This window comes from Mytilus edulis, chromosome 9 (genome assembly GCF_963676685.1).
Source record: "Mytilus edulis chromosome 9, xbMytEdul2.2, whole genome shotgun sequence".
Classification (NCBI taxonomy): Eukaryota; Metazoa; Mollusca; class Bivalvia; order Mytilida; family Mytilidae; genus Mytilus; species Mytilus edulis.
In genome coordinates this window covers 86,862,775-86,876,998 of record NC_092352.1, presented here as the reverse complement: position 1 = coordinate 86,876,998, position 14,224 = coordinate 86,862,775, and the positions used below count along the sequence as shown (strand labels likewise).

The following is a 14,224-nucleotide window of genomic DNA, read 5'->3' as shown; positions in this document are numbered from 1 at the left end:
AAACTACGTCATACATTTAATGTGCATGGTAACACTTCTTAACCTTTGACGCCCAATTCAAAATATGCCTAGTGACCGAATTAAGACTATCAATGAAGAGTGCACGCAAAAATGAAATTCAACCATCTCCGTATTGTTATTATTCAAAACGCCAACGCCTTCTAGGTAGAAAAGTTTCGGTCATTTAAGAACTTTCTTTTTTATCATGCATACCAAATGTATGTTACACATTAACATTTTTTTCACATTTCAACCTTAATTTTTGTAATATGAACAACTTTACACAGGATTAATACAAATGTTAATAATTATTACTTTGCTTTTGGAAATATAAATCAGTAGTTTCCTTCCGTGGTTTGTAAATCTAGAACAAGGTTATTTCACCGACTAAGCACAACTGACGTAAGTTAACTAAGCTAGAACCTGTTACATAGAGAATATACAAATATGTTAACAAGATTTTGTCATACTAGCATTCATAACAAAGTAATTAAAAAAGGTGTTAAAAACTATCATTAGTAGACATTTATTGAACCAACTTGATGAACTCTACCCTCAAGATTGCAATTTTTCCATTGTATAAAATGTAACTTCGACTAACCGCATTTTCTACTTTGAACTGGTTCTGGTGTTTTGTTTGTTATGTAACTTATTGTCAAACTGAATGTTTTTTTGTGCCAAAATTAAACATGATTTGTTAATTTTGAGTTTTCAAGCAGTGTGTAGAATATGAGAATTGTGTTCATGGTAATCACGCTTACATGTTGAGACACTATAATGATTATTTTCACCCATATTTTCCTTGTCAGTGTCCTTAAAAAACCTTTATAAATTTATAAAGATATGGTTGAAATAATCTTGGAATACATTTTCCTGAAATAATTAATAAATTTTACATGTGATCGTTGTTTTATATACTGTTATTAAAATTTGACCGGTAATACATACACAAAATTTTGATAAGAAATAGAAAAAAATCTGAAATATTTGATACATCAACTAACAATGACTAATATTCTTTATCCATTATATTTTTAGAATCATTATGACAAAAAAAAATCATATCCGTTAAATTCTAGGAAATATGCCGCACTTTCACAACTTTTAAAAACAACAATCATTGAATTGCAAATCATCCACGTAAACCTGTAAAGGATTAAGTTTTTATCTGATAGTCTCATTGCCCTTATTACGGAACCTTAAAAATTTCGGTTAATTATTTTTTTCTATATTTTACGGAAATGTTATCCGCATTTGGGTAGTTTTAAAATATTACAAGTGGAGATAACTCTAGATAAACATGGCTGGAAACCAACGAGACACGTCAACTATCTGTGTTTTTGATGTTGATGGAACTTTGACTGCAGCAAGACAGGTTAATCGATAAGCAATATTATCATACATTTCTCTTAATTCGGTTCATCGTTTATCATCACTACCATTAATTAATCAGACAGTGTAAAACTTATTTTTTTATTTTGTTGCGTCAGCCGGCAAGCCGGATGTTTGGACTTGTTTATCTATGATTATGTTGGTATTTATTAACCAAAATCATTCATAATTCATAATATATAAACTTACAGTAAAAAACAAATAATTAATGTTTTCCATACATAAGACATGGATCTTTAGTATGGCTCAATTTCTGACCCCCCCCCCCCCCCCCCCCTTATTTTAGGAGCTATATACATGTAGGAGCCTCTAATTCAGTGGATGTCTTATGTTGCTGTTTAACATATTTGTTTTTAGTTTATTATTTTATACATAAATGAGGGCATTAGTTTTCTTGTTTTACTTTTGTCTTTTTGCTGCTTTTTATAGCTGACTGTACGGATAACATTTCTGACTACATATACACCAAGGAAGTATTCAAAAACATCGATCTCGAGAAATAGACAAAAATTGGTATTTCTTCATTTGTAAACACTGGTCAGCTGTGCTGACCATCCGCCATGTTTGATCATATAGCAACATATAAACAACCTAGATAATGACCGAATTAAAAAGTTTACACTTTTTCATGGTCTGCTATAAACTACTTACCATCATCTTCATCATAAATACATATAAAAGACAAAATGATCAATATAGCGATGAGATCAGAAATATAGAGTCAACATTATTCCAGACAACGACTATCTGGCTAGACCAAGATCCCATTTTAGAATGGTAAATGTCAATTGGCCTTCATAAAAAGAGCAATTTAAAATACTGCATCTCGAAAACATCAACACAGTCATTTGGACTCTTTTCATTGATTATTCTCTCTGGGGATATCCAACAGAACCCTGTACCCATACGATACCCATGTGCCATTTGTAGTAAACCTGTAGCCAAAATTTTAAAATCACCAAGGACTACAATGCGATGAATGCGATACATGGGTACATGCAAAATGTGACGGTCTCACAAAAGAGGACTACCGGTACAAGAAATTCCAGAACATCCATAGCTTAGTATTTCAATGTCCCCAATGCAGACTCCTGACATTCACCGATTCTTTTTTCATGAATGAATCAAACACAGTGAGTACCAGCAACTCATTCGAAACACTACATGTATCTGACTCTGAGAATGAGACTGAAATTCCAGCTGAAAACACTACCCACCAACATACAACTTATTATAATCGCAACCAAATGAAAATCATGGTTGTAAACTGCAGAAGCCTAATTAGCGACAGGAAAAAGGTAGAACTTCAAAACTTGATTGAAACACACAAACCAGACATCATACTTGGGACAGAATCTCACCTGGACAACACTATAGCCAGTAGCGAAGTATTTCCAGAACAATTCCAGAATCCATACAGAAAAGACAGAAAACTAGGAGAAGGAGGAGTATTTATAGCTGTTGATAACAACTACATCACAACAGAAATATTGACTGGAAGTGATTGCGAAACAGCATGGTGTAAGATCAACACCCAGGGACGACAACCCCTATACATAGGTACCTTCTATAGACAGCCATGCAGCGACATAGAAAAACTTGAAGAACTGGAAAAATCTATTAACTGCATTATGGATACAAGCCAAAACCTTCCTAATGTCATACTAGGAGGAGATTTTAACCTGCCACATATCAACTGGCAAACAACCACCGTAAATCCTAACCCACAGTATGGAAAAGCATTAAATGAAAAGCTTATTGAAATCTCGAATAACAACGACATGAACCAAATGGTAAATGAACCAACTAGAGGACAAAACATACTAGACCTACTCATGCAGGCCTCTACATTATCATTTTTTCCAACTTGTCCCTTCGGGCAAGTTGCAAGAAAATCAACTTGTCCGAATTCTTAACTCACTTGTCCGAATTCAAAATAAAAAAAAAATTGTTGATATGCACCAAAAACACTTGAGCTTTGGGCGTACCTTATGAAGGGAGCAATTTGTTATGCTATATGAATTTGTTTGTAACTAAATAAAGGACACTACATAAAAAAAATGCTTTTATTATTTCAGACTGAGTTCTCTGACTCAATTTCACTATCATGTCAATCATTTAATCGTCATCACTTCCAAAATCACAGGCACTGGGTTCTCTTTTGGACCTATCCATTCTGTAGTTATATGGGTTAAACTCAGGATGCTTTGGTCTTCCTGTAGACCACCACCTTATGAGCTTCGTTCTCTCATCAGAACTAATGTGCGCTCTACTCTTCCAATGAGCCACCAACATGTCCTTCCTGAAAACAGAGGTGCCAATCACCAAGGAACTTGTTTTATCAGAGCATTCTGGGACATCTAGACACGTTTTACAAAACATGACATTACTGCCAGACTCTTCTCCCGTTTCTGAAACAGGGATGGCGTACATAAGACCTTGGAATTCTTCAAGCCATGACGACTGGAAATTTCTTTCTCGCTTTTTCTCGTATTCTTTCTTCTTTTCTTTTTTCTCAACTTCTCAGCTGAAGCTACGGTGTACCCAAACGTTCTGAGATCCATTTAAACTTTGTTTGCGTCTTGTATGTAAACAATTCAATGCGTATATAAATACACCTGTCCAGTTTGCGGGAACTGATAAAAACACATTAAAGATCGCGATTCCGGCAACCGGGATCTCTCGGGAATTATCCTTTTCGATATGAAAGCTTCTTTCAGCGGCTGCCAGCATGTTCAATAAAGAATATTAATTTCATTTCGCAACAACAATAAAAGAATCATTCAATTTTTGGGAAATTTATAATTCTTGAAATCTGATATATTTTTTTCACTTGTCCTGTCGGACAAGTAGTAAGATGAATCTACTTGCCCGACGTCTGTGTCCACTTGTCCCGGACAATCGGACAAACGTTAATGTCAAGCCCTGTCATGACAACCAATCCAGGACTTGTAAGTAAAATCGAAGTACATCCTGGAATGAGTGACCACCAGGTAGTCATAGCACATATAGATATGAAAGCCAAAACATCAAAAAAGAAACCAAGAATGGTGCACCTCTTTAAAAAGGGCGATATGAATGGACTCAAAGAAAACATCCGAGACAACTTTGAAAACAGAATGAACAACATGGAAGAAAACACTGTAGAAGAAAACTGGACATACTTCAAAAACATCATACTACAAGCAACTAAAGAATTCATCCCACAGAAAACCATAGGTAGTAAACAACATGTGCCATGGATATCCACACATATCAAAAGACTGATACGACGCAGACAGCGAAGATACAATGCTGCTAAAAAACACAACACTAAGAAAAATTGGAACAAATATAAACAGATGAGAGACCTTGTTAAAAAGACAATGAACGAGGCCCACGACAACTACGTTCGACAAATCCTAAATCAAGAGGACGAAGAAAACACTAAACCAAACCTTGGCAAAAAGTTCTGGAAATACATAAAATCAAGGAAAAAAGACATGATGGGAATATCACCACTCCAGAACAATCTCGGAGAGCATGTTATTGACAGCAAAGGAAAATCAGAAATATCCAGAAGATTGGCGACAAGCAAATATCACAGCCATCTACAAAAAGGGGGACAGAAGTCAAGCAGTGAACTACCGCCCTGTATCGCTAACCACAATATGTTGCAAAGTCATGGAACACATAATATATAAGCATATCATGGAACATCTTGAAGAACATCAAATCTTATCCGACTTCCAACACGGATTCAGACGTAATCGATCATGTGAAACACAACTTATCAACACCATCGAAACAGTTGCAAGAGAACTGGACATTTGAGGACAAATAGACATGCTAATCCTTGATTTCTCGAAAGCGTTTGATACAGTTCCTCACCAAAGACTACTTATGAAAATGTCATACTATGGGATAACATCCAACACCCTACTATGGATTTCGGCATGGCTCACTCAGCGACACCAGAGAGTATGTCTAGATGGAGAAGCCAGTGAGAACAAACCAGTACGATCAGGAGTTCCACAGGGTACAGTATTGGGACGACTTTGTTTCCTTATATATATAAACGATATGGGAGAAACAATCTCATCAAAATCAACCCTACGTCTATTCACTGACGACTCACTACTATATAGATCCATCAAGGGTAGTGAGGACAGTTCACAACTTCAACACGATCTGACGGAACTAACCAAATGGGCGGAGAGATGGCAGATGACATTCCATCCAGCTAAATGCTACACACTTAGAGTATCAAGAAAGAAAAACCCAACAATAGAAGAGTATGAAATGATGGGACAACAACTATCCACAGTCCACCAATATCCATACCTCGGAGTCGAATTATCAGAAGATCTCAGTTGGGATCCTCACATCAAAAAAGTCATCACAAAATCCAACAGAGTACTAGGATTCCTAAGACGCAACATCTGGAAGTGTCCACAAGACATCAAAGCGCAGGCCTATACATCGCTAGTGCGCCCACATCTTGAGTACGCCTCCACAGTTTGGAACCCATATCGAAAACACCACATTGACTCACTAGAAATGGTCCAAAGAAGAGCTGCCAGATTTGCGACATCAACATACAGTCAGGAAGCAGGGACAGTAACAAACATCATGACAACCCTAGAATGGCAAACGCTAGAATCTAGACGGAAATCTAGTAGACTGAGTATGTTCTACAAAGCCACACATGGAAAGGCGGCAGTCAACATACCATCATACGTGAGAAGACCATCTACCTCAACTAGACAATACCATCCAGAAAAATTTACTCAGATCAGTACCTCCACAGATGCCTACAAATACAGCTATATACCACGCACCATCACCGACTGGAACAGTCTGCCTCCTGAAGCCTTCCAAGCTACATCTCTGGAATGCTTCAAGCAGCAGCTCCGGAGACTACAGCTGTAAACAGAAACCACCTGATTTTATCCAATTTTAATTGCACTTGTAAATACTGAGCACGCAGGTTGACATTTGCACAGCAGTATCTGCGTTATGGATAACCACTGCAGATCAATAGTATAGATGTAGATGTAGGTGGAATGGGCTTTGTTTCTTGTTGAAGACCTTAGAGTGACCTACATGTATAGTTGTATAGCTAACTATGTGGAAATGGGTTTTTTTACTTTTATAAATTGTTATTTAGATGGAGAGTTTTCTCATTGGCACTCATACCACATCTTCCTATCTATTTGTTCGTTGTTGAAGACCTTAGAGTGACCTACATGCATAGTTGTTAATTTCTGTGTCTATTAGTCTCTTGTGGAGAGTTATCTCATTGGCAATCATACCACATCTTCTTATTTTAAATCAAAGTACTATATTGTAATAGAGTCAAGATATATTTTTACTTGTTAGTTACCTTCTTCAGGTACATGTAATATCACAACATGTTTTATGAAGTTCACAATGGTACAACATAGAGTCAAGAAAAAAATAAATTACAAAATTTTGTATGTTTCTAGTTATATACATATAATAAGTTTACTAGAAATTCTTAATAAAAAACAAACGGTTCAATCTGTTTTCACATGAAGTGAAGCCATATATTTTTATCACCATTTAAAGTAATTGAAATTTTGTAATTTATTTTAAATTCATTTTTTCCAAGGAATTTTTACTTGTTGATATAATTGTTACATTTCCCCTCTTTAATGAACATACATGTATAACATGCTCATAAGCAAAATAAAAAAAAAATTTAAGGAATGACTAATATTTTTTCTGTCTATGAAGAAATAACAGCAAAAATGTTGTGCACACTGAATAACCTTTGTAGCAGGTCATTTTAAAGTGTGCACTACATTTTTAAAGTTATTTCGAATTGACGGAAAAAATATTACAGTCATTTGTTATAATTTAATTCTAAATTCCATTTTAAACTGGTGAAAACTATGAAAAAACGTTGATCACGTCAGTCACATGACAAAATTATGTCTATGAGCTGATAAATATAACAACGTCAGCCAATCAGAAGACGTGTTACATTCAAAATTAAATTATTGTAATTGTTTTTATATTTTTATCTGGCAGTTTTAGACACTTAATTTAACATTTCATCATTTGTTTTATGTAAATGTTTTGAATTACATTGTGTATGTATTTCAGTGCCAATGAATGATATCATTTTATGATGTTTTACTTATAGGAAATATGTCCAGAAATGCAGGAATTTTTGTTAAAGTTAAAACAGAAAGTACCAGTTGCCTTAGTAGGAGGTTCAGATCTTGTGAAAATAGCCGAACAGATGGGTTCTACTCCTGATAACCATGGTAAAGTAAAAATTAAAAACTTTTGTAGGAGTTGAAAAAAAAAACAACAGTGTGCAACATTGTGCAAAAAACTCCACCACAAAGTCAATGAAAGTTATTGAAATCTACAAAAAAAAAAAAATATTTTCATTATAAATTTTAGAAAAACGAGGTGTGGCATATAAACAATTTTTAGTATGACATCCATTATCACTGATCTAGTTCACATTTTTGTTTAAGGGCCAGCTGAAGCATGCCTCCAGGTGCTGGATTTTCTTACTTTGTTTAAGACCCTTTGCATATGCATTGGTGGTCTTTGGCTGTTTTCTGTTCTTTAGTCTGGTTGTTGTCTCTTTGACACATTCCTCATTTTCATTCTACATTTTATGTATTAATGTTACAGATCAAAGATGTTTGACATTTTGGTTTTCCTTGTAATGTATAGATTTTTCAAAAAAAAAGTAACAAATCTCTTTTCCAAACACACTAAAAAAAATTGAGATACATCATTTTAAGGGGCTTGTACAGTGCAAATCAAATAATCAAATTTTTGTTGATGTCCTAGAATGTCTACATCTACAATATTAATATGTATATAATAAATATTTAATTCTGATTATTTCTTTCCAGTTTCACAGAAATTTGACTATTTATTTGCTGAAAATGGTCTGGTAGCCTATCATAATGGTAAACAAGTAGGACAAGAGGTAATAATATTCATCATTTAACTAACTTGTTTTAAGGCAGAGTATGATAATGTGTAGCATTTCATACATGTCATATTTTTATTAAATTTGGCACCTTTTCAAAACTCATGTGTATATAAAAAAATATGTATTTTTATCCCTTATATTTCCATATATATAGTGGTTAAAAATCTATGAAACAGATCTATAAATGTATAAATTAAATTTTTCAAGCTAAAGCAATATATGAAAACAAAATTTGAAAAAAAACTTTCTACCACAACGTTTTGCTTAATTTTTCCTTTCAACATTTTTATTGAATTTCACTCTTTATATTCACATGATAATAAAACATTATTAAGTTAAATTGTTGTTAGCCGTTATCATTTCATTGATGAATCATGTCAATTTCTAGATTGATTGGAAACATCTGAACATTGCATTCTATAAGATTTGAGAGGGAAATTGATATAATTTGACAAATTTATGTTGAACTACTCAACAAAATCAGATTGTAATTAAGAAATAATTCATGAGGGCTTAAATATTTCGTGATTTTACCATGGGTTGGCCTGGTTGGCCCTTTATGACAAATATTTTACCCTGAGCGATAGCGAGGGGTAAAATAATGGCATAGAGGGACAACTTGTGGTAAATTCACGATATATATTCAAGCCCCATAAAATTATTTCGATTCTAATAGGACAAATACGGCAATTGTTTTGGATCAAAGCGCTCTTAGAGGAGGCATTATTTGCCGTTCCCGTAAATAAACGCACTATTAAATTGATGTTAAAGAACGGAACTAACTGAATAAGTGACATGCTTAAACTATTTACAAAAAAATATTTAGATAGGTTCTGATGAATCTAAATGACAATTGTACTTATATGTCTTATAAGTATAAAAAATTGGCTTATATAACACATTTTAGCAATGTTTGTTTACGTTTCCTTGATAGTGATGATTTTCAGTTTCAAAAGCGTGTATTTTTCCGTAAAATGCTGATATTCTGACGTCATCGTTCTATGACGTCGGGTAGCTCATTCATAAAAAGCATATGAAGTGGGAGTAAGACCCGAACAGCCCAAGCAATACATTGAAATTTTACCACAGGTGTGTACTCAAAGCGTTTGAAGTACGTCATGTTAGAATTCATTATAATTTTGTATTTTCAGAATATACTTAAATGTAAAGGAGAAGAATGCCTACAGAAAGTGATCAATTTTGCTCTGAAATATATGTCCGAATTAACATTACCAGCCAAAAGGTTTGCTCTTCAAAGTTTGTCCAAGGTTTAGTTAATTTAAGACAAAACATGATCAATTGAATGATCTATAAATGCTTATATAAGATACAATGAACCTTCATGAAGAAATCCTACTAACAAATATCTTTGATTTGTTTAAGAATTGAATGCTTCCTTTTGTAACTTCATACGGTCGAAAAAGCATTGACCAAAGTACATTTTGTATGAAGCGCGGAGGCGCTTCATTCTTAAAATGTGCGCCTGGTCAACGCTTTTACAACCCTATAAAGTTACAAAAAAGAAGCATTCAATACTTATAATTACATTTTTTTAGCTTTGATCATGAAAACACGATTTTTATTATTGTTTTATTTAATTCACCTGTGCACTTTATTGTGGGACCACATGTTATCATGAATGAAAAGTTTTATTGAGTAATGCAATAACACGTGATGTGCAGTTAGCCAATCAGATTAAAGTATTATAATGAAATATACATCTAATGTAATTATTCAATATTGATAACACAAATTAGAATCTATATAAGAAACTCTAGCTTAATAAACTTGATAAATACATTACAGGCAGGATGAGTTAATAAAACAATCACCTAGGTTGGCAATATTTCACAAGGAATTATATAGTATATGAAGCCCTTTTCTGGATTAACCTTCATCAGGAATACTTAAAACAAATTGAAGAAGAGAAATGTATAAATATGTAGAAGCTTTATGACGAAAATAAAACTTAAAAGAATAGCCATATTCATCTATGGTAAACTTTGCCTTAGGGAGTTGGAAACCTGTTATAGCAGTCTATAGATACTGAGTTTAACTCTAGATATCTCGGAGTGCTTTGAAGTATATAATTATTCAAATTGCAGACAAGATATGGATAAAATGCACCCAGGTTGTATCTGTCTAAAAGTCTGTTGAGATCTATACAGTTTCTATACAGCATTAAGTTAATTTTTTTATGTTTGGTCAACAGAATTAACTTGTAGGTAAATACTTATTTTGATATCTTTCAGGGGAACATTTGTTGAATTTCGATCAAGCATGTTAAATATATGTCCTGTTGGTAGAAGTTGTTCACAGAAAGAAAGAGAAGAATTTGTAGCTTATGACCAGGTTTGTTCTAATTATTTATACATAGTCTTGTTAACCAGATTACAGTCCCTGGTTTATCAGCAGTACTTAACATCTGTTAAAAGCATAACACAGTAGAGTTCCAAAGGTTTTGATAAATGCATGAATTTTATAGAATGCACTGTATACATTAAGAAAATGGCATTATGTCAATAATATGCAGAAAAATGCTTAAGAAAATATAAGATACATGTATACCATTTAGGATACTACTGATGGTATTAGCCAGTTAAAAATAATTGTGTATTTTAAACTGTATTTTGTCATTTCATTTATGTATTTCAACCAACTCTTTTTCCACAAAAGGAGTTTAGAATAAATATTTTATTATATTCCAGGAGCATAATATAAGAAAAAAGTTTGTAGAAAGTTTATATGCTAATTTCCCAGATGCTGGACTGAAGTTTGCTATTGGAGGACAGATCAGTATTGATGTATTCCCTGTAGGCTGGGATAAAACATTCTGTTTACAGTTTATAGAAAAAGGAGGATATAAAACTATACATTTCTTTGGTGATAAAACTGATCCCGTAAGTAAATACAAACAATATATTTTGATTATACTTGTCTGTTTATTTCTTATTTCAACATATTAGATAAATTGTAAAATGCTTTCAGTAAAGAAAAGGCAACGATACCAAAGGGACATTCAAACTCACAAGGCGAAAATAACCTAATATTGTCATCATCAAAAAGAGAAAGTCCAAAAGACAAACGACAGTAAACAAAACAAAACATAGAAAATTAAAGATTGAGTAACATAAACCTCACAAAAAAACCCTAGTTGATCTGGAAGGGGAAGTAACTTCAAGCATCCAATCATCTGATATACTTTTTTTAGATTTTGTCTTTTTCTATAATACAATTTATCATAAATTATAAAGAGATTTTTTAAAACATTAAATGTGCATTATTTAAATTTGTTAGGTTTTTTTCATGAATGATCACTGATTAAGATAAATTTGAGAAAACTAAGTACAAAACCGGTTTAAATACTGAATAATTGTTGTCAGTAACATTGTCAATGGTTTAATCTCTTCTGTCAAGCAGAAGTTTTGATCTCAGGATCAGGATGACTTTTATGCACTTGTAACTTGGAAAAATATGTTTAAAGGTTTCACAAGCAGTGAGAATATTTTATCACTTGATATCAACTAAGGTTATTCAATTTCAATTCTTTCATAATCACAAATCAGCTTTGTGCCAGTTTATTATCACTATTTAAATTATATAAAGACAATTGATATTAAGCAATATTCAATTATCCCAAGTTGTTAAAACCTAGTTCTCTTATATGGTAAACATTCTCATTTGGTTTTATAAGATTTACAGATACATGTATAACAAACAAAGGAGTAGGGGCATTAAGACCTGGTTTTGGCCCAAGAAAATAAAACGTTTGATAACTTTTTCAAATTGGCACATAATTTTTAGAAATGAATAGGGTCAAGAAATATAAATGAAAAACATGAAGATTTTAATGTAATGACGTCACAATAACGTCATTATGTGCACTGTTTTCACAAAAACGATGAAAAATACGGAATTTTTGCTGTTTTCTTTTGTGGAAACATCGTGCGCAGCCAAGAAACAACAAAATAATTTAACAGAAGCTTTATCATAACAATTGACAAAATCTCACCAAATATAAAGTTGTTTCTTGGGTGCGCACATACTTTTTCAATCTAAAATATACTTAAAAACTTGATGAAAACTAAGACCAATCACGAAATTTTACAAAATATGCAAATATAGTCATGATTTGTTGCCATGGTAACTTGTTCAATGTTAAAAATTGTTTTGTATTTCTAAATACCTTGTACCTTAGATACTTTTCAGTCATTTAAAAATATGTATGATAACTTTTAAATTTGCAGTAATTTATGGGCCAAATAAGGGCCTTATTGCCCCTACTCCTTTCTTTGATGAATTTTTCATAGACTTCTTTTAAAAATATATATGATAGTGGATTATTTATTGATATTTTATCTATTTTTTCAGGGAGGAAATGACCATGAAATATATGCAGATGAAAGAACAATAGGTCATAAGGTCACATCACCTGAAGATACAATGAAACAGTTGAAAGAATTATTTTTCAAAGATTAGAATAATTTTATATACAAATTTGATATTGGGACAATCTATGGTTTATACTTGACAGAAATCACAGAATGCATTTAATTTTTAAGATGTGTTGAGTATTAGACATTTTTATACAGTTGTGAAATCCATTACATGTACTTCTTCCGTGGATTTATTTATTTTCATAGTTTGAAGAAAAACTATATTTTTGGTGATATTTGATTTTGTGGTTTTGCCAAAGTTTTTCATACAAGCCAAAAGAAAATTAATACTTCATTGAAAATCTTAAGTCATGAAAATGCATGAAAACTGGTATCTCATGAATAATAATAAATCTACAAGTTTAAGTCAAAGGATCAAACTTGTCTTAGTTGTTTTCCTAGTTGAAATAAAATTAAAGAGTTTTAATCATTTATTAGATTATAAAAGACAACATTTTGGTTGGATATTCCTTGTACCAAATACAAAAAACTTTTTCTTCAAATAATTTATACACAAAGTGTTTTGAACACCAAATGTATTAAAGAAATCATGTTTTGAACTTGTTTTTAAAAGTTTGATTCATACAGTAAGTATTACAGCGTTAATGTCCATTCATTCCAACTGTTGTACTGAACCATATCTTATTTTACTGACATATACATTTAACTTCAAAATGCAGAGTTGCCTCTCTTAGAAAATGTATCTGGTATGCAATGAAATCAGGAAAGATGGTATGAGACCAAAGATTTTTGTAAATAAAGAATTTTAGTAAAGGAACATCTATTTTAGTCAATCCTCCATATTGGTATATATTAAAAGTAGAAAATTTTGGATGCTTGTATCACAAAACAAGTTCAGACAGTTGTTAATGTCTGTGTCATTTTGGTCTAACTCTTTTGTGGATAGTCCGTGGCGGATCCAGGGGGGGGGTTCCGGGGGTGCGCACCCCCCCTTTATTTTAGCCGATCAATGCATTTGTATCGGGACATATGTTTTGCACCCCCCCCTGCACCCCCCCTTTGCCCTGGGTTAGCACCCCCCCCTTTCGAAAATTCCTGCATCCGCCCCTGATAGTTGTCTCATTGGCAATCATACCACATCTTCTTTTTTAGATCTTTATTTTCCTTTGTTTAATGTTTTTAACATGCATTCCAGTTGTAAAAACCTCCAATTGAATGATTCTTTTTGAATTTCAGAAGCCACCACACTTAAGCTTACTTAAGGTATAACCTTTTGATCATATGGTATGGTACTGGAATTTATCTGAGCTCAGTAACGCAATATTATTTTCTATATGTTTCAAATTGGAATGACTTGGGCGTAATGAATTCTTAATGAATTTAGTAATTTATTGCACTTTTATAACAAATTGTTTTTGTGGTATACTTTTGTTGGGATCGATATTTATATTAAAATTTATTTTTTAAA

At 32.7% G+C, this 14,224-nt stretch overlaps 1 protein-coding gene across 1 annotated transcript; it reads left to right on the top strand.

Annotated features, from left to right (window-relative positions):
• Positions 1 to 1,253: 1,253 nt before the first annotated feature.
• LOC139489301 (phosphomannomutase 2-like) lies at positions 1,254 to 14,224 on the top strand. Its single transcript, XM_071275584.1, has 7 exons — positions 1,254 to 1,375; positions 7,544 to 7,667; positions 8,277 to 8,353; positions 9,511 to 9,602; positions 10,612 to 10,711; positions 11,068 to 11,259; positions 12,731 to 14,224. Exons 1-7 carry the CDS (start codon positions 1,301 to 1,303, stop codon positions 12,836 to 12,838), a joined length of 768 nt encoding a protein of 255 aa, XP_071131685.1. The 5' UTR covers positions 1,254 to 1,300; the 3' UTR covers positions 12,839 to 14,224.